The 21,965-nt window shown below is 37.5% G+C and overlaps 1 protein-coding gene across 1 annotated transcript in view; it reads left to right on the top strand.

The window, feature by feature from the left end:
• Positions 1-21,500, top strand: part of BTBD7 (BTB domain containing 7) — a 75,163-nt gene extending 53,663 nt beyond the window's left edge. Inside the window, exons 4-11 of the mRNA XM_019745488.3 lie at positions 1,875-2,083; positions 3,833-3,908; positions 6,956-7,116; positions 9,319-9,462; positions 11,014-11,203; positions 12,479-12,657; positions 14,526-14,963; positions 16,287-21,500. Of these exons, the coding sequence (XP_019601047.2) occupies positions 1,875-2,083; positions 3,833-3,908; positions 6,956-7,116; positions 9,319-9,462; positions 11,014-11,203; positions 12,479-12,657; positions 14,526-14,963; positions 16,287-17,102 (2,213 nt within the window). The 3' untranslated portion in view covers positions 17,103-21,500. The remainder of the gene's footprint in view (positions 1-1,874; positions 2,084-3,832; positions 3,909-6,955; positions 7,117-9,318; positions 9,463-11,013; positions 11,204-12,478; positions 12,658-14,525; positions 14,964-16,286) is intronic.
• Positions 21,501-21,965: the final 465 nt, after the last annotated feature.

Raw genomic sequence — 21,965 nt, 5'->3', positions numbered from 1 at the left:
GTTGTTTACATGCAGATTTCATTGTGGTGGTCTTAGTGTTCCTTATAAGGATTTCATTTTAATGTTTAAATTGATCTTTAGATTAAATTATTCTGTTTGTTACTGTTTTTCTAAAAATGATTTTATCTTTGTGATGGAAACAGCTTAGATGTCATCTGACCTTCTTCCATGTCCAATATAGGCCTTCGTTGTCCTTTGTCCCTAATGTGATGAGCCAGCCTTTGCTCCTACATATTTCTAGAGGGGTCTTCTTTTTTTTTGAGGGCAGGAAATGAGAGCAATTCTAATTGTTAGGAATTTGAAATTCCAAATTAGAAATATTTCTTAGTATTGAGTTAAAATCCCCCTTTTAAGAACCACTTGTTTCCCAGGACGTGCTCTTGGAACAATAGTCGTTTCTCCTTTGCCTCATGAAAGTCCATCAGACATTTAAAGATAATTATGTCTCTCCTGAGGTTCTCTTACATAAGCCAAATAATCTTACTTTCTTGTAGCTTTTCTCCTATAACAAGTCTCAAACTCTCTACTGTTCTTTTGCCCTCCTCTGAGAGTTCTGGAATTTTGCCAGTGCCCCATCTAAAACCCAGGGCCCACAACAGCACACAGGGGAGCAGTGCAACATTATTCCTTTGATTAGGACTCTGTGTTTGTATCTTAAAAGCCTGAGACTGCTTTAGCTATTGCAACCCTTTCACATTTTGCCTTCATTCCAATACCCTTTACTCAGGTTAAGCTAGCTCTCCCCTGTCATCTGTGCAGTGCATTTTCTTTAAATACAGAGCTTCCTCATTTTCCTAGTTGTATTTCATCTTCATTTTGACCCATCATTTATGCCAATTATGATCATGTTATCCATTGTGTTGTGAACTGTTGGCCAGTTTTAGTCATCTGAAGATTTTGAAGCATGCTTTCTACATTTTCATTCAAGTTCTTGATAAATATCGCAGAAACAGACTCCTCAGTCCACCCCCAAGCTGATCAGTGCTGCTTACAAATGGTTCTGTTAGCCATTGTTCTTTCATCCATCTACCTCTCGTCTTATCTGCAAAGATCTCATTTGTACATTCAAACAAAGTTTTATTTAGCACTTACCGTGTGCAAGAAAGTGCTAGAGGTACAGTGAAGACAGGAGTCCCTGTCTTAGGGAGCTAATAATCGAGAGACATCACAGATTTTATTTATATATTATCTTTGTATTTTGAAATGATCCTTCCAAAGTAAACTAGCTGATCTCAGATTTTCTTCTTTCTTTGAGTTCTTAAGGTGTCAGAGTTACTTTCCCCAGGATTCTGGTCCTTTTCATTAAACTACTTATTTCTTTTTAATTCACCAGAATTAATTCCAGTTGAGCGTAAAACTACCATATTTTGTCTGTATCCTGAAGGATTAAAATATCAAAGTGCAAGTTATTTTTTTATTAGAATGATACCCCCCAAAAATGTCCTCATAGTTCAAGTGTGGATTCTCTTATTAGTCAAATGTCATCCATATCCTTCCTCTAACTGGCCAATTCCCACAACTGTATCATTTCTAACCTACTCCTCTTTCCCCTTTGGTCCAATGTCTTCCACTATAGTGTCCTACTCAAATTGTTGGATTTGCACATAGATATGTATTTTCTTAAACAATTGTGAGGATTCCCTGCCTTTGTCTATGGATCTGTCTCTATGGAACAGCAGATTTCCTATCAATGCCATAGTCTATTTTTACTTATTATTACCCCATCCCACCAAGTCTTGGTGATTTCCGTGAGATTTTATTTATCTCCTTGTTCTTTTTTACTATTGCTACTTTTAAGTATAGTGTCTAACACACTGATGTTCAATAAGTAATATTTGTGATTAATCTCAAGAAGTATTTGCCTTCTCTTTTAGGCTGTGAGGATATCATTGCTGAGAGCATCTCATTAGATACCTTAATTGCCATCCTCAAGTGGAGCTCTCATCCATATGGCTCTAAATGGGTGCACCGACAAGCTTTACATTTCCTCTGTGAGGAATTTTCCCAGGTCATGACTTCGGATGTTTTTTATGAACTCAGCAAAGACCATCTGCTTACTGCTATCCAGTCTGACTACCTACAGGTAATCATTGCTACACCTCTGAAATTCATTGTCATTCATATGTTCACCAAGAAACCCATCTGTACTCTGTTATTCTCCCATGTAGGGAGATAACCTACCCAGGAATCCGCTCTTCACATTTGCACAACAAGGCCTTCTAGCTCTCTGGTCCTTCATGCCCTCTGCTGCTATCATTCAACATTGTGAACCATCCCAGGTCCTAACCATCCAAACCGAAGGGGCTGAGGCGGTAGGCAGGGTCAGAAACATATCCCAACAGTGCTTTTCTTGGCTTCCATTAATAGTAGATTCACTGTCTCAGTTTCGTACTTTTGGTGGAGTAGTAGCTACTTAGAACGTAGACAGTAGCTTAAGCAGCACAAAGTAAGAATAATTCCTGATCTACTCCCATGCTCATAGAAACTCAGTACACGTGTTCTGCCAAAGTATAATAATGTTTTCAACGACTTGTTTTTAATCAGATGCAGTTTTTAGCAAGTTCTGTGTCCTTGACTTATATATCCATCTAATTTAGTAATTAAAACAATAGATTTTAAATATTGCAAAAAAGTATTTTCAGGTAAAGTATGTGCAAGCTTAATTTTCTTTTGCATTGGTATTATGAATTTTATGCTGAGAATTGTAGAGTAGTTTTAATGTTATGAAGACATAAAAACCCATTGAGCCATTTCCTGTTCCTTTATGTTTGTACTAGAAAAATCACAGAATGCTTCCATCTCAGTCAGAAATGCAGTGAAGAGTTAAATAATCCACTTAGCGTCTGCGCTTTTTTTTGTATATTGCTTTGATTGTAGTACAAATGTTGTCATTTGATTTATTTGAGCAAATGTTGGATTTGATTTACTTAGGATCTGTGTTTATTAATCTTGTTTCACTGTTCTGTGTGCATTATGAGAGTTAAAATTTGTCAGTTCTCTTAGATTATTGTCTTTAGAAGCTTCCTGTTTGGTTCTTAGAAAGTAAAAACCTTGGAGAGCAGCCTAGATGTGCTCTGATACTTTAGATAAAATACAAACAAATAAGGGGCACATTACCATTTTATAGATTGTGCTTAAAGGGTCCTTGCCCAAAGAAGTTGTCAAACCTGTTTTTTCTGTTTCTGCAGGAGATATTACTTCTACTTTTCTTTATTTATCTCCATCTTGTACCCAAAAGAATTTAAGGCAGCTGTAAAGTGACCACATAGTAAGATAAAATAAATTTAAAGTAGTGAAGAGAACAGGATAAAGAAAAAATAAAATTGGAAATAAGAATAAAAACTTTAGTTGGAGGCAAAAGTGAGACAAAACCCAAGTAATGTAGTTTTGTGTTTCCCCAAAAATAAGACCTACCCCGAATATAAGCCGCAGTTAAGATCTCAGCCAGACGGATGCATTAGTACGTTATGACGATGTTCCAGAAGAAGATGACATGACTGTATTTGAATAAATGTAGATTGTTGTACATGAAAAACTAAGACATCCCCTGATGTGACACGCCCTAATGTGTCTTTTGGAGCAAAAATTAATATAAGACCCAGTCTTATTTTTGGGGAAATACGGTATAAGACCTGGTCTTATTTTCTGGGAAACAGTATTTGCTGTTGATGGGCCACAGGTTTAACACAAACATTTCAAACAACCAGTGTAAAGAGTGAAATGTGGTTTAAGTTGCGCACTGTATTTACATTATGACCTAGGAAAAATCATTAATAAAATTAACTGTTTATCTCATTTCACCAAAATAAATATAAATCATTTTTCGTTATAGGCAAGTGAACAAGATATCCTTAAATATCTGATTAAATGGGGTGAGCATCAGTTGATGAAAAGAATAGCAGACAGAGGTAAGCTCAGAAAATTAGCTTGCACCGTAAGTTTTTCCTTCACATATGCATGCTGTATGTCGGTCTTGACAGTAGTTGCTATCGCCTGGTGGAAATAAAATTTTTTACAGTTGGCACAATCCTTTAGTGGAGAAGGGTATACTTTGTTAGAAATAAATGAACCAAAAAAATTACATTTTGTAATTTTAAATCACCGTTTAGTTTTAATGTTATCTTCCTATGTGCTTATTATTATATGTTGACTGATTTACAGAAGTAGTAGAATGTAACTTTTCATTTAATGATTAAAGTGTTACAAAGCACATTGTTGATGAAGATGTTCTGGAATTAAATAGTGGTGACGGAGGCACAACATTGTAAATGTATTAAAAGCCACTGACTTGTACACTTGAAAATGGTTAAAATGGTGAGTTATGTTACATGAATTTCACCTCAATAAAAAAAATATATGGTTACCCAAGAAAGCATATTTGCTGTTTATTGTTAAATTTTGTGGAATGTAAAGGAGAAATAATACTTTGAATGGCCTCCAACTGGGGATACGTTAGAAAAAAATGAAAGTATCATGTGGAGGTGAGCTTTCAACTTCGGAAGCTCACGCTTCTATAGCAGTCCTTTATTTATGTCTAGGGTAGGGCTGCCCCCCCCCCACCTATACTCCTTGCCTCATTGAATATTGTGTTCCTCTATATAATGAACCCAAATCAAAAATTTTTAATTAGAAAAATGAAATACTGATTTTCCTTCCCTGTCAATTCAACAGGTTTATTTAGATATAATGTACATACCACAAAGTTTACCTGTTTAAAGTGTTGAAGTCAATGGTTTTTAGTACATTTATAGAGTTATTCTGCCACATTTTAAAATATATAAAAGCATATCAAGCTAAACTGCCTTCAAACCTTTTTACAGTGTCCCTTTAATGACTACTACCCAAGCACTAGGGAACAAAAGCAGTCTTCCTGTGTCATTCCTCGTAATTTATTTCTGTGACCTACAAAAGTCTTTAGCAATTCTCAGATTTGATTTTTTTTTTAGTATAATAACCACTACTATTAATTTGGGACATTTTTGAAATGCCAGTATACAATCTGTCTCCACTTACGCACAGGTTCTATATTTGCAATTTCACTTACTTGCTAAAACTTATTTGTAACCCCAAAATCAGTACTCATGGCACTTTCATGGGCATTTGAAGCCATGTGCAGAGTGACAAAAAATTTGAGTTCCCTGATGCACATGTTCCCAGCTTAAGGTGAAACAAGGTGACACTCTGCCTTCTTGTTTCTCCTCTCATATTGTAAACAAATGTCCTTTCACAGTGTTTTTCACATTCTTAGGGGTTTTGGGGGTAATCTCACTGTTTAAAATTGCCCCCAAGTGTAATACTTAGTGCTGACTAGTGTTCCGAAGCACAAAAAGGCTGTGGTGTGCCTGACAGAAAATGTGTGTGTTAGATAAGCTTCATCCAGGTATGAGTTATAGTGCTGTTGGCCTTGGGTTCAGTGTTGATGAATCAACAATATATATTAATAAGGTGTGTTTAAACAGAAACACATGTAAAACAAAGTTGTCTTGACTGGTTGACGAAAATGTGACCAAAGACGCACTAGAAGCTAACCCTGTGTTTCCCTTAGCAGTGATTCAGTATTTGCTAATTAATTGTTCTTGGTGACTTTAGGGAACGTAATTAACCCCAAAGAACAAGAATTGAGTATACATATTGCTACATGATCATTACAGGTCATAGGTTTGTTCAGTGATGTAAGGTTGGTAATGTCATTTATTTTGGGCAGATAATGAGCATCCTTGATGAAATTTTCCTTAAAAACGGTGGTTTTCAGACTCAGTTAGAATGGAATGCTCTTCCACGTGGATGCTAAGGAGGCTAAGCGAACCAGGCTACGTTTGTCACCTTCATATATAAAGGTTCTGCCCTCACCTGTTACATATTTGGGAATTTTATGTAAGATTCATTTGAAAACAGGACACCACTACTTTAAGAAAAAAAAATTTTGACAAGCAATACCTTATATAGGTATGAAGCCAAATAAATGATAGCAAGGCAAGGAAAGCAACCTTTTTTCACATACTTGCAACAATTTTATTTCAGATGACTGCAGAAAGAGCTCAGCTTCTCAAAATCAATCTCTTTACCTATCTATGTATCACGTGATTTAAGAAATACTAGTTTGCCTATAGACTGCCAGTTTGTCTGTAGACTGCAGAATAGCATTTATGTTTGTGAATGATAAAGATCTTATATTTTTAGCAAAAAAAAAAAATAATACAGCCCCCTAGATTAAAGACGTGCTTTAAGATTCCAAAATTTATGTAAATGTTTCCCACTTCAGTGGGGAAGCATATGTATACTTCAAATCTTCCCCGTTCACTAATATCCAATAAAGAAAATCTTTATTCTCTACTGTGGATGATGGAAATATATGTCGGAGATCAAAGGGTTCACTTATATCTAGTAACATTCCCATATTGTGGAAATTTAGGAGACTATCATAAAAGTCTTAAGTTAAATAGAGTGTATTTTATTTTGCTGCGTTAGATACTAGGTGGTTAATATCTTGTTAAAATTGCTGTTAATATCTTGTTAAATTCTTATTAGGCATGTCAGTATGCCTAATAAGCATACTGATAACCTACAGTGACTAGAAATAGTGTTTGCCCTGCAGTGTCCTTATTATACTAAAAACTGGTCACAGAAGTGAGAAAGCTTAAGAAAAAGCCTTTGGTCTAACTAGATTTTAATAGATCATCATCTTGCCTTTGAGTTAGTATATGGAAAAGAATCCTTTATTCTTTAGTGCAGCACAGTCATAAAAGAATGTTATTATACTGTTGACACCATGCTTTTTTCTCTGTCCAAGAACATCTCTATTAGGTACGCTTCTTAAGACATAAAATTTATAACCATTTTTAAAGCAAATGTGCCTAAGTATGAAGAATGGTGCTGAAAGTATACTAGAGAAGAAAGAAAGCCTTTCTCTGAAAATTTGGATTTGGTTGGGGACTTTTCATTTTCTGTCTCATAGAGCCAAACTTACTGAGTGGCACTGCTCATAGTGTGAACAAAAGAGGTGTGAAAAGACGAGACCTGGACATTGAAGAGCTTAGAGAGATCCTTTCTTCTCTCTTACCTTTTGTGCGAATTGACCACATCTTACCTATAAACAGTGAAATCCTAAGTGACGCAGTAAGTTTTCTCTTCATTTATGCGTTTCGTGAAAAGGAAATGCACTAAAATGTATAGACTTACCTTTTTTTTCATTGTAAATAATTTCTACTACTAATAGAGTTTTGGGAAATTGTAAATTCCATGAGGTGAGAGACAGATGTTTCTTTTGTACTGTATTGTATCCCCAGTATCTGGCACATGGCACGATGGATGAGAGCTGAGTGGGTATATCAGTCTTACTTTTGCAGGAGGATAGCTTCTAAGGAGTTAATTCAGCAGTTAATTATCAGTATAGTTAATTATCAGTATAGATTTAGTATATTCTTATTAGAAAAAGAAAGGGTAGAAATTACCTTTGGAGACTCTTCAAAAACAGCAATAAATCAGAAAGCAGGACAAAGGGAGAATGGTTCACTGTAAAAAGGATGAATGAGTCTTACAATTGTATTTCAGTTAAAAATTAATGGAGCTAATCATATTACTTTTATAATTTTTTAAAGTGAATTTTTTAAAGCTAATAGAATTGCTCAAATTAATAGATGAGAAAAATAAATACTATAGATATTCCTCATACATTGACTTATAACTTTAATGTAATGCTGTAAACAATAGTTTCTTTCAACTGCACAGAAACATTATAGAAGTCATCTGGGAAAATAACTGGTAAGAATCTTTTTTAAGTTCTCTAAAAAGAACATAGTTAAGGAGGGGTAACTATTCCAGAATGTAAAACATATTTTAAAACTCTAATATTTAATCTGTGATGCCAGCATAACAAGCATGACAAAATAACCCAGAAAAAGATCCTAATTAATATAAGAATTAAACATAATGAATGAACTATCACAAATCTCAGTGTGGTTTCACCTATTAAGTCAGTAATTTTTGAAATATTGTTACTGCCCCATAGCTATGGGACATATAGCTGCTATGTTGCTAGCACTGTCATTAAATATTTGGAAATAGCCTAAATATCTAAGAATGGAAAATAAAGTAAATTATAGTACAATTCCTCAACAGAATATTTTGCTGCTCTTACAATGGTTATAACAACTAATATAGCAACATGGAAAATGCTAATAATGGATATAATTTTATAAGAATACAAAATATATTTTATGTATTCTAGAATATAGTTATATTAAAATTCATTTGAAAAAAGGAAGAAAATATAGCAACATTATTAGTTGTAATAGATTAGAGTTATAAGTTTTTTTCTCTATTTTCTAAATACTATCTAATGCTGTCTTTTATTAGTTAAAAATCATTTTAACTAATGTAGCAATTAGACATTTATTGTATTTAACAAGAATAATATTGGAGAAGCAATGTTTGGTTTTGTTTAAACACTGGGGCTCAAACCAAATTGAACCCTGAATTTGGTTTAGAAAAATATTTTAGAACTTTGGTTTAGTAGACTTAGAAAATGTCTGTCGCTGCTCTTAATTCCATGCCTAATACGTAATCAGTACTCAGTAAAAGTTTGCTAATAATGCCTCTTAATGGTTATGCTCTCTGTATGTGCTAAATACTGTGCCAAGTGCTTTAAACTGCATTACCTTCATTTAATCCTCACAACCACTTTATAAGCTGTAGGTACTTGATTTATATTCTCTTAACAGAGATACAGAAACAACAGGACCACCACATTTAGTTAGTTGTGCGATGTCTCATTTCCATCTAAGAGCCCTTCAAGTGAGGCCCAGGTCAAAGGTGACGCTCTTGGTCACAGGCTGTGAAATGGGTGGGGGGTGTGGGCCAAGGCCACCTTCCCCTTTAGTCCCAGCCCTGAAGCGCCCTACACACAGCCTGTATCCTTGTACTGCAGATCCGGGCCCTGTAGTTCTTGTTTTGTCTTTGGGGAAAAAGGGTTGAGTGGGGGTGGAATCAGTTCCTAGATGAATAAGAGAAAAAATAAAAATTGGTGTTCATTGAGTTCTGAAAGTCCAATTCATTACATTTTTGATTAATATAGCTCTTGTTTTAAAAAACATTCCTCTATTTAGAGAAAAATGGGAAATTGTACTACTTTTTTATTGCCGAATCCTTTAAATATTATTAAACATTTGAAATATTTTAAAATTGCACATATATGCCTAAATTTTTATACAAATGGTAAAGTTGGAACATTCTGATTTACAGGTGTAATTATTTTTATTGTCTTAGTATTGTAGTGCTACACAAACCTCTAGTTTATGTAAAAAATAATTTTTTTTCAAGATGAAAAGAGGCTTGATTAGTACTCCTCCATCAGATATGCTTCCTACATCGGAAGGTGGAAAGTCAAACGCCTGGTTACGGCAAAAGAGTGCTGGAATATATGTTCGTCCTCGACTGTTCTCTCCCTATGTGGAGGAAGCAAAGGTAATGAACACTATTTTAAGATTTTAGACTATTTTATTACAAACTGAACACAAAAATATGGTGACATTGTGTAAATATTTGGAAATAATCTAAATGTCCAAGAATAGGGAAAGTGAAAAAATAAATTATAGTTTGACTACTCAACAGAATAGTTTTTTGAAATGTTTAATTATCAAGCATGCTTTTATAATTTAGGTCATGTTATATTGCATTTTACATTTTTATTATCTTAGTTATAAAATGTCAACTTGAAAAAAAGGTTTCATTTTACTGAAATAGCTGTCAGTATTTTGTGACCTTCAAGATGGGGAAAATGTTCTGAAAGAAGATTACACACACTTTGTCATCCTTCATAAACTACAGTAATGCCGCAATTTCTTCAACATGTCTCTAATGGCTGACTGTTGGAAATTGTGTTTAGTTTTAGAATAAGTATACAAACTAAGACAAAATTTCAGGCCTATTAAGTAACTAGTTGGCATTATGTATATTATAACTCTCCAAGAAAGAATGGTAGTGTAAAAATGAAATACTGTAATTTTTATTAGATGTATTCAGCCATAAGAACTTTTGGGTGGCCTTTTGAGGAACTGACAGTCTTTGAAAGTCAGAAATCACCATTAAGCTTTATGTTAATTTATAAATTAACAGGCAAACAATGTGTGTTTGGGTATAGAATTAAGTTACCTTAAAATTCTCCTCATTTTTGTTGTCAGAGTTCCTAATTTAAGATATATAAAAGGATTTGTGAGAAGTTTATTTTATTGAGTAGGTTGATAATCTACCTTTTTATTGAGTAGTTGACATTTTAAATAGTTCTGAAACATAGGGGGAAAAGCAGAATGGTTGTATCTGGTCTTTCTGAAATAAGTTCAATTCTTAAAGTCACTGAAGCCGCCAAGAGGCCTTTACAAAAGGTTTCGTCTGGTGGTAAAAGGTCTGTGACACACTAGACCTGCCCTCCATTCTGCTGTCTTACAAAGTAAGTTAATCAGTAGTCCTCCTGGAACGTTCCTGTTTCTCAGACAGCTGTACCTGTACGTAAGTAGTTAATTGCCCCCAGTAAATGTGGAAAATGTTTATATGTTAGGTCATTTTGACCATTCTGCGATTTGGTGAAACCGATTTTAACAACGGATTTATTTATAGGTTTGTTGAATTAATACCAGTATTAATATTTTGTCTTTTGAGCATTTCTTTTTGGATCTGATATTCAGCCCATGTATATACAGTGTTTTCTTAATTTATGGTAACTTTATGTATAATTTACTTCCAATTAATTTTATATCCCCCTTCAAACTTCAAACACTTTAATTAAAAGGAAACTCTTCAGAAGATGATTACTTATTTTCAAAGATATTCCAAAAAGATCCTTTAAAAATTAAAGAGGTAGGGATACTTTCTCCTTGAACCACTAATTGTAAACTTCATACACTGGAAGCAGTAAAGTAATTCCCTTTTTATAGGCTGAGGGTAGTAATCTTTCTCCAAATGTGATTTAACAGAGATAAAGGGCTGACTAATTCTGTTAATACTGAATTGTTCTTTCAGTCAGTACTAGATGAGATGATGGTGGAACAAACAGATCTGGTGCGTTTGCGAATGGTTAGAATGTCCAACGTGCCAGACACACTTTACATGGTCAGTAACGCCGTACCGCAGTGCTGTCACATGATCAGCCATCAGCAGATCAGCAGTAACCAGTCAAGCCCTCCTTCGGTGGTGGCCAATGAAATCCCCGGTAAGGCAGTAACCTTGTTTTAGGCATTTATATTAAATAACTGATCTTTTTTTTAGTCCCTTTATATATGCTAATTCTCTGCACGTTCCAATACCCATTATGCATCGTTCTCAAAGAATAAATACTTACAAGCTACGTTTTTTGTTTTGTATTTCCTTTTACAGTAACAAGTTTACACAGTTTTTCAGTTTAGCCCAGAGTTTCTCACCCTTGGCCCTATTGACATTTAGAGATGGATAATTCTTTGTTGTGGGGCATCCTGTCACTAGGGTGTTCAGCAGCCTCCCTGGCCTGGACTCGCTAGGTGCCTATAGCATGCACGCACATGCGCCCCTTTGCAACAGCTTTTGGGGAACATTTTTATGTTTCTTTCTGCATTGCCAGATATACACTGTGGGGCAAAATCGCCTCCTGTTGAGAACCACTGGTTTAGAGGAATTCAGCTTTTTCATCACTGTAGGGTATTTATCACGTTATAAGACGCTTTGGGAAGAATATTATAAACCAAAATGTGATCACTGTTAGTTTCCTAGAGATCCAGTTTCCCCAGATCATAGCTCTTGACAGTTACCATTGCAAGTTTCAAAAAAAAGGGGGGGAAAATCAGCAAATTATAGCATTATTGGAAATAGCACCGTTCATTTTCTGTTTGGAAATGTTTCAATTAAGGATAAATAAAAGACATAATGACAACTTTTAATTGAACACACACATTTTGTTCTGAGACTAATGTCTGATTAGTTATTGCCTCAGATTTGTCCACTACATGTTCATTTACAGTATACATTGGATAACAATATCAAGAAAAATATTTCTGTAGCTCATTTGTGCAAATTTTGAAGCTTTGGTAATTAGCACAGTTTTTATCAGCTTGAGTTAATACTATGAATAGCAACATAATTTAATCTTCCACCATCCCTGGTGCCTAGTCAGAACTCAGAAATTATTTGAATAAAAGAGTGAATGTATTTTAAAGACTTTGAAATATCCTGAGATTCAGAAGAGAACATATGCAAGTAAAGTTTTATTTACGCTGTAAACTAATAATATAGCTCAGGAGCTGTTTGGTATTACCGAGAGCCTTTTGGGCACAGCAAAATTTAAAACCTTAAAAAATAATTAGAAACATATACTAAGTTTCTAGGAAATTAAAATATTATCAAAAATTTATAAGAAGATTCTGATGTGGAATACACACTTTTTTTTCTTGTGCTCAGTGGGTGATCTTTTGTGTAGCTCAGGTATTTTGCCTACAGACTGTTTCTCTTCTTGCAGTTCCTCGGCTCCTCATTTTGAAAGACATGGTCAGACGTCTGCAGGAGCTCCGACACACTGAGCAGGTGCAGAGGGCCTATGCGCTTAACTGTGGGGAAGGCGCCACAGTCAGCTATGAAATTCAGATTCGGGTGCTGAGAGAGTTTGGTCTCGCAGATGCTGCTGCAGAGCTCTTGCAGGTGGGGAACGGTGTGAAGCTCTTTAAACTAGGGAGCCATGGTCGTTTTTCAGGCAATATTTTAGATATCCCAGGAGCCCTCATAGCATGCGTCTTTTTCTTAAAACATGCTCTTCCGCTGCCTCCAGTGCATGGGAGATCCTTGAGAGGCTGTGTGGTAGAGTGGGTGTGGCACAGGCTCTGGGGTAAGAACTGGGCTTACATCCCGGCTCTGCTGCTTACCAGTTAGTCACGTAACTACTCTGAGCATCACTTTCCTTATGTGTCTGATGGATTGTGAAGACTAGAGGCGCTATATGTAAAGCAACTATGTCTCTTGTATGTAATAAACATTAAATGGTGACTCCTAAAAGTTCATGGTGTGTATATCCAACTGCTGAAAGAGGAAGTAGAAAATTCTGACCCTCCGTTACTCTCTCTCCCTGGTTTGGTCACTAATTTCTGGTTTGGGCCACTACCATACTTACAGATCTTCCAGTTGCCGCACTTTTTCCTCCCTCCTCCCCCTTAGTACAAGAAATGTTTTGCATGATGGTTCAAACCCTGTAACAAGGAATCAAGAAAGTAGTGCTGTTTTTTTCTAACTAACAGGAAAAAACTCATTTCTAGTCATTATTAGGTACAAAAGCAATGGCATTGATTTTGCAGTGAAGGTAGAATTTATAAAGTACAGTAGCCCCACCCCATCTATGTTCCAAGACCCCCAGTGGATGCCTGAAACTATGGATAGTACGGAACCTTACGCATACTATGTTTTTTCCCACACATACATCCCTATGATAAAGTTTAATTTATAAATTAGGCACAGTAAGAGATTAACAACAATAACAAATAGTAAAATAAAACAATTATAATATACAGTACTGTAATACAAGTTACGTGAATGTGGTCTCAGAATATTTTATTGTACATACAGCACAGAGACACTGGACAAAGGGATGATTCACATCCCAGGAAGGACAGAGAGGGATGACGTGACATTTCATCATGCTGCTCAGAATGGCTCACAATTTAAAACTTATAAGTTGTTTATTTCTGGAGTTTTCCATGTAGTATTTTTGGGCCTTGGTTGACCACACGTAACTGAAACCACGGAAAACGAAACTATAGACAAGGGGTTCTGCTGTATAGTCTACTCATGGCTGCCAAGTCAGAGACTAAAGTAAAATGTAATTTCATCTGGTCGAGAGATTGAATTTTCTGGCCACTGACTCCAGACCCTGTTAGCCTGAGTCTTCAAAGGGAGACATCGTGCGTGGTTCTTCGGCAAGGCAGCAGGCCATTCGTATGTCGTTTCTTCATTATATTAATTTTTGTTCCAAAAGACACATTAGAGCTGATCGTCCAGCTAGGTCTTATTTTTGGGGAAACAATGATTTTATAATTCAAATAGTCCCTTATAATGTTTATCAAAATGTTAATCAAACTTATTCCTATATAATAGGCAAGGAGTCGTATTTTATAGTTTTTATTCAGAGTGAGAGTGTACAGATGTTTTGTTAGAAAGTTCTAGGAGGATTTTCACTTGTATGCCTTTTCTTCTTTTGGTATTTAATTGTAATTTTATTTTCTTAGTAAAGATATATTTGAACTAGGTTTTATTTCCTGTTTTTGCATTACCACATAATCCTGCAAGAGATTACTGACCTGCTTGCTGGAATGTTCAGTGAAGCTCTTTTTGTATGGTAGGCTGCGGTCTATTCTTTGGTGATATTATTAAGGTAATTTTTTTCTTGGAGACTTCCAGCCTAGAAAAATATGTTGTGCCTTTTATTCTTGTTTTCTTAGGTCCTCACTTAACTCTGTCAGCCTGTAGATGTTCATCTAGGAAATCTGTTAATGTCTTTTTTTTTTTTTAATCTTTCTTAGAATCCTCACAAGTTCTTTCCTGATGAACGTTTTGGGGATGAAAGTCCGCTCTTGACAATGAGACAGTCTGGGAGATGTCGGGTTAACAGCACCCCCACTGCAGAAACCATGTTTACAGATCTGGACTCTTTTGTGGCCTTCCACCCGCCCCTGCCCCCTCCACCACCCCCGTACCACCCCCCGGCTACCCCTATCCACAATCAACTCAAAGCCGGCTGGAAACAAAGACCGCCCACTCAGCATCCTTCACGTTCGTTTTCTTATCCCTGTAATCATTCGCTGTTTCACTCCAGAACGGCTCCTAAAACTGGCCCCCCTCCAGTCTATTTGCCAGGAGTTAAAGCAGGAGCACCTGATTGTACCAACACCACAGGACTGGGGAGACAGACGGTGGCCGCTGCTGCCGCCTCGGCAACAATAGCATCTGAGAAACAAGTGGTAAGCTAGCCAGCGTTCTGTAACTTACCTAAAATAGGAAGTCTGCACTATTAGAAGCCCCAAGAGCCCTAGTGGGATTCAGAAGTGTTACTAACAAGCTGAAAGCATAGACTTGAGGGGTATGGAAAAGAGTGTCAGGGAGTGAAAAAGGACAGAGAAGAGACACCAGAGGTGTATATGGAAGGAGTAGTCGAGAGCCTGCCTTATCTTTATGTTCGTTTTGCAGGTGTTGGGAAGGGTGGGGTTACTGGGCAACACACATGGCTATTCCCACCATCCTAGCTCTGTTCCAGCATGTTTCTGGCATCTGTCCCTGACTTCTACAGAATTACTGTCCTGCCGAATGCTTTGATGAGGCAGGAGGAGTCCCATCAGCAGTGGCACAAGGCTCCCCATTCAGAAAACTAGTCCTCACGCCTGCTCTGTCTGGCAAGCCGTGGTCAGAGCACTTGCTCGGGAGCCAAAGTACTAGCTCCAGCAGCTCGTAAATTAAGTGCGAGTTCTTTGCTTGATTTTGCACTGCATTAGAGGTTGAATTTCTGTTTTACACAATACATTTGGGGGAAACAAAATCGTGATTTGTAAGTCTTCCTGCTCAGTCACCCACTGTCAGTAGCATTCAATATAGAGAGAAACAAAAGATACATATATTAGTTCAGGGAATCTTTGTAAAATGGAACTTTTTGGCATCTAGGGACTAATGTACAACTTAGTCAAATTGTGGTCCTTCCTCACCTCATACCCTTCTCCCCATTCCCCCTGCTGTGTCCCCCCCCCGCCCAAAAGCAGAGACAACAAAGGTTGATAGTGTTTGATAAACCAAATTTTCTACAGTTATAAAAGTTCTGCTAGTTTACATTTTAAATAAAACTCCCCTTAAAGGTAATTTGTATGTTCATTGCAGTCTTCATTATATTATAATAAAGAAAAATTAGAAACAACCTTAATGTCCAGTAGTGGGAGAATGGTTAAGTAAGTGACAGCTCATTGATACAGTGGAATATTACGCAGTAATTTAAATAGTAATCTCAGAGACAATTTAGTGACAATTATATATGCACAAAATTTTGTGAAAATTCATATATGTGCAAAGAAAGAAAAAAACCCTCAAAATGTTAATAACAAATGGTTATCTCAGGAGGGAAGGTTAGGGGTTCATTTTTGTTTTATTTTTTACCTTCATAGTTGTATCTTTCTCATTGTTAAACAAGCATGTATTGGTTTTATAATGAGGAAACAAAATCAGTGGACATCATTTTTACAAAGAGGGAGTCATGGGCCCTTCTCGTCTAACCCTCCTCCTCCTTTTGTTGCTGTTTGCAGTGTACACAGCCTGTGCTAAACGACCTAATGCCAGATATCGCCATGGGTGTGTCCACACTGTCACTCAAGGACAGGCGGCTTCCAGAACTCACTGCAGACACAGAATTAAGCCAATCAGTGTCTGAAGGAGGGCCAGGGCCTCCCCAGCATCTGTCGTGTATTCCACAGAGGCACACACACACGTCTCGGAAGAAACACACACTAGAGCAGAAAACAGATGCCCGAGAAAATCAGCAGGAATACCCAGGCTTCTACGACTTCTCAAACGCTGCTTGCAGACCCTCTACTCCTGCCCCTGGCAGACGCACCCCTTCCCCTTCGCAAGGCGGATATTTTGGTCCCGATTTGTATAGCCACAATAAGGCATCACCGAGTGGCTTAAAGTCAGCCTACCTGCCTAGCCAGACGTCTCCTAAAAAGCAGGAAGAAGCTAGGAAAGAATATCCACTTTCCCCTGACGGGCAGCCGCACAGACAGAAGAACGAGCCGATACACCTGGATGTCATTGAGCAACCTCCCCAGCGGTCAGACTGTCCTCTGGCAGCCCCAGAAAATGCTGGCACTGGTCCAGCCCACGTCAGGGGACGGACAGCAGTAGAAACTGACTTGACTTTTGGGCTGATTCCTAACAGACCTTCACATTCTGCATGTAGCTCAGAAGCTCCAGAAGAGAGATCCAGTAGAAGACTAGCAGACAGCGAGTCCCTGGGCCCTGGAGCTCAGCGAAATACGGATTTGGAAAGGGAAGATTCGATAAGCAGAGGAAGGAGGTCACCTAGCAAACCAGACTTCCTCTACAAAAAGTCTGCTCTCTGAGCTCAACCTCCAAGTCGTCTGTGCCTGAGATGTGAAACATCCCATTTTTGATGTAACCCAACAACTTAGAGACCAGTTGATTGATGCCAGCTGATAACTCAGTTTCACATGGTTTTATTCTGGTTTTGTATATACACATTTATTAGACGTGGCATGCTAAGAGGGTTATTTTGAATGCTGCATCTGTCTGTTTTGTGTTTGAACAGTTCTGTGGGGAAGCATTTTTAAGAACAAGCAAGCTGGCACTTTTTTTTCTCCTTACAAATGATGGATTTTTTTTGCACTTGTACATTTATTTTATCTATTGATTTTATATCAGTATGTTAAACTTTATTGCCACATTTAAAGGACTGTATTTTCATACTTTTTGCATTTTACCGTTCATCTACCAATTTCCATGTGCATTGGATTGCACATTAAGATGTATTTTCTTATGAAATAGTTCTGTGTTTATTTTTTAATTATAGAAATTCCAAAGAACAGCACATCAAAATGCTCCTCTCTATTCAGTAATTGTTTTGGTTCAGAAATCTTCCTGCTCAATCTCTATAAGTCTGTTGTCATTCTTTTTTAATAAGTCTTGGGAGCTGGTCTTCATTCCTCCAGCGGAGTCCAATCGGGATCCTGAAGTTTGCTGTTTCAGTAAAGAACAGGAAGGAGAAAAGCCTTTTGTGCCCAGGCTGACAACTGTTGCTGTCTTCACAGAGTGGACGCTCTCAGAATCACTGCAAATTCTGGTGGTGTGGGTTAGAGGAAAAGAGATGAGCTTCTAAAGAGATCGGATTTCTTGCAATCAAAGCCGGGGACATCAGGAAGTAACTTAGAGGCAGCACTCTGGGTTTCCTGGTTCTGAGCGTTGACTCCAGCTGAGATGGGGAAATGACTGCTGCTGCCTTCAGTTGTCTTGCTCTCTGTGGGAAAAAAACAAAAACAAAAAAACAAAAGGGCTTCAGTCTTACGGATGTCATTTGGTGTTTGTAAGCGTGTTTTCTTTTAAATGTTTTTTAAAGTGTGTCTGAATTTCGGTGTCCTATAAAGTTGTTGTATAATGCATAATGCTTTGTCACCAAAAAAGAGAAACCATTCTTTTTCAGTGAAACACTACATGTCCTACTTGAACTCCACTGGGGACGCTGGTTTGGGATTTTACTGAACCACTGAGCACATGGGATTTTTTAAGATCCTCTCCCTTGGAAGGGCAATGTGTGAGCTAAGGACTGTTTTTTTCTTACTCTACAATGTAAATATATTAGTATTTGAGTTTTTAAATCACTTCAACATTATTTGAGCATTCACTTTGTATTTTTACAGACACATACACACAGCTGTAGCACTTAGAAGAAAAGAGACTTTCTGCATCTTCCCTCATGTGAAGGATGCTTGGGAGCCTCTCTTCCATGTATGTATGTATATATAAAACTGAGTCACTCACACTCTAAAGCTATGCAGGGCTAGGGAGCCTTTACAAGCTACCATAGAAATGAATTACATGCACTTTTCAGTCTATAGGTTTCTATTGGGTGTCAACAACTCTGATTTCTCCCGAAATTGTAGTTTCTCTTACAGTCTTTTCCTACTTTACCCTGTGGATATACACTCAGGAATAATCTGACATTTTAAAAACTCCCAGCAGTAGATAGTCTCCATCGTCTCCAAGGTGGGACCGACGTCTGTGTACCTGCACACGGGCACGCGCTGCCGCTGGTTCTGCTGCCTGACGAGTCCGCGCTGCGGAGGCTGCGCACGCAGCTCCAGGCCTCCCAGAGCTCACTGATCTGCTGTAAGGTCGGCGCCGCATCGCCTCCCAGGCTCCCTTTTTTAAAAATAGAAACACATAGGACTCCGTTCTCATTTTTAGGAGGTTTGACTCTATAATAGCTGGTGGTGTCTTTTGAAGCCAATCTCAGTCTGTCTCGCTCAGAAGCAAAAACTTAATTCCATCAGATTCCTTAATGTGTGTTTATATACCTGTGTTGACATGAATTATTTTGATACCGTTTTAAATTTCTATTCTGAATTCAGACTATAATGTACTGGTACTGCAAATAAGAGTGCATAGAGCTAATTTGGGTGGGGGGGAACTTTCTCATCTCTTACTTGGTTTTTTTTTGGTTTTTTTTTACAAACGTTAGACAAGAGCTATTGATGCCACACATTCATTTTTTCTGAAAATTTCCTAAATATTCTTTCATGACCCCAAAGTGTAAGTATGAAAATAAGTGGCCACTGTTCATAGTTTATTTAATTTGTGAAGTTTGCTTTGAATTATTTAGTAGCTTACCTGGCTAAACTGTGTATAGAGAGAAACTTGCTTTAACCTATGAGACTGTGGACCCATGTGACTTTCAGAAGGTAAACATGTGGCTTTTGTGTGTGTTAAGGTAGGTGTTAGCGGACTTTCAATGTGTCTTGTGAAGTATGGTTAATAGGGTAGGTTGAATAGCTCTGTGCCTCTGGCTTTTGAACCCATCTATTCAATCTTTTTCAATGCTTACTAAGCATTAAAATCTTTTAATGATGTACTAAGATAAAGGTGAAGTCTGAGTACGATTGCTCTCAGAAAAAAGAAATGTATAATATACACTTTAGGCCACAGGACCTGACATTTCGCTTGGTTTAGATATTCCATGAGAACCACGTCTCAGAATGCCAGATCGTGTCTCGGGCCCCCAGACAATCAGGCCGTCAGACAATCGCCACCTTCGGTGCCCGCCTTGTTGAGGTTAGAGAACTACCTGTTAGGTCCTGAATCGGAAAGAGAAGGCCTGCGTTTCCTCAAGATGCTGATTTTCTTAGAGTTTTCTTTTAGTTTTGTGATTTTGATCAATCATTTAAGTTCAAAGTTACCTGTGACTCCTAAAGGAAAAAGGTAGCAGCATGCAAAGGCAAAAATTATTCCTGAAAAATGGTGGTTTGAATTTCCCACATACCATACCCTTTCTCACATGCCCCTTTAGCTTTTCTAGCACGTGCCCCTAGACCTAAGCCCGCTGACGTTTTGATAACCAATTAGATTTTAAGGATTTTTAATGACTTCCTTTTGTTTGAATCTTTTTGTAGAACTCTCTGAAACTTCACCTAATTCTTGTTTTTGCTTCCTCAAAAACTTTATTACAATTGCTATCCTTTATTGGGTTTTCTTTTGAATTGTTGTTCAAGTTTTAGCAATGGGCAATACTTGTTCGTTTGAGTTGAGAGGAACAGCACATGTGGCGATAGCGGTGGGGTTCAAAGCTGACCTCGAGGTGAAGGATTAACATTTCTTAGTAACTACTCAGCAAAGTATGTGTTTTCATAATGTTCAATTCACCTTTTAGGAGAAAACGTGTTTCGTGAAACACTTGTAAGATGCTTGTTTTGCAATTCTAAGGCATTTATGTTTTTATCTTAGGACTGAACTCAAAGGGAAATGTTTATTAGACTTTTAGGAAATTATTTAGTTGACTTTCAACTTTCTGTTGAAAGTTACTATTAAAGCAGCAGTGATGGGTGCTATTCCCGGTTCTGCAATGGTTTACTTCGTCTACTAAGTAATTACTTTGAAACCTCATTACAGACAACCTTACTAAAAGAGTTACCATCACACGCTAAAAGGTATTTTACTATTTTCCATTAACACTGTTGTATGAACAATGTTTTATGAATGTTGTCTTTTTGTCTGATAAATGGCAATAGCTGTTATGTAATTGTTGTATTAAGTCTTGATTTTTTTCCTCTATAAAACCCTCAGACTGTGTGTCAGTCTTCCATATTCTGAATATTATAATTCTGTGGCTGTTTCTATAGAAAGGTGACTGGCAAGTGTGTGTCTTGAAAATAACCTCTGGTGTTTGTGTGTTTACGTGGGTTCTGTCTAAGAGACAAGATGAGCTCTGGAAGCTTCAGGTACCTGCTCGAGACTGTATCTGGGTTCCTTGGGCAGGTGGTCTGGAATCCTGCTCTTAGACGGGGCGGCTGAAAGGTTCCTGAACGCCACACGCTGTGGGTGCCACATCAGAGAGGTGGCGCTTCTATAGCACTGCATTTCTTGTGGTTGTGCTGTGACTGGTCTAAAGTCAAGTGCCTTCAGTGCTAAAGGCTCAGAAATTTTTCTTAACTGATTCCATGTCCTATGCAAGTGTTTTCTACAACCTGCATAACCAGTACTTTGTAAAACTTGTTTACGCTTCAATTGTACATAATGTTTTTTAAAGAAATATATAGTATTTTTATTTAGGTACCTCCAAACTTGAATTGGTCTGTGTGAAGCATTATAAAACGATACATTTCTCTTTTGAGTATCATTACAGTTGTACAAAGGTTTTCACTGGTTCTATTTTTCTACTGTTACCGATAAGCATGTAACACTGACTTTATCCTACATATAGTTGGCATTTCAAATAAATGGCTTGTCTAGAACCTGGCGAGTTGGATAGTCTGTTTTCGCAGAGTAGCCTGCAGCCCTCAATTGCAGACGCGATTGTACCCTCTAGGTTAGAATGGGGAGGTTTTCACCATGAACTTACCCTCTGTTTCTAAGGTTTCAGTTATTCAGGAGGCTTTTTTAATTTTGGTTTTCTTGGAAACACATTTTTGTCTGAATCAAGGTCATTATATGTTGCTTTTTTTCATTGAGGAACTTCTGAGATATTTCATTTTACAAGTTTCAGCAACACGTTACCTGCTCTGGGGTCTCCAGAGAAGGCTCGACATTCAGCCCACGAGGCCCCAGTACCTGGAATGTGCTCAGAGACCTAGGTATATCCCGAGATTCACGGGCCTCCAGGTGTTGGAGACCTGGCTTACATTCTGAGCTTTTATTCTCTTTCAAACTCAGACTTGTGAACATTTATCAAATTGAAAGAGGAATGAAGTCATGCTCTA

Source organism: Rhinolophus sinicus, chromosome 3 (genome assembly GCF_057876585.1).
Source record: "Rhinolophus sinicus isolate RSI-liver-muscle chromosome 3, RSI-T2T, whole genome shotgun sequence".
Classification (NCBI taxonomy): domain Eukaryota; kingdom Metazoa; phylum Chordata; class Mammalia; order Chiroptera; family Rhinolophidae; genus Rhinolophus; species Rhinolophus sinicus.
Note: the sequence above shows the minus strand (reverse complement) of the source record. Positions and strands in the feature narration are given on the sequence as shown.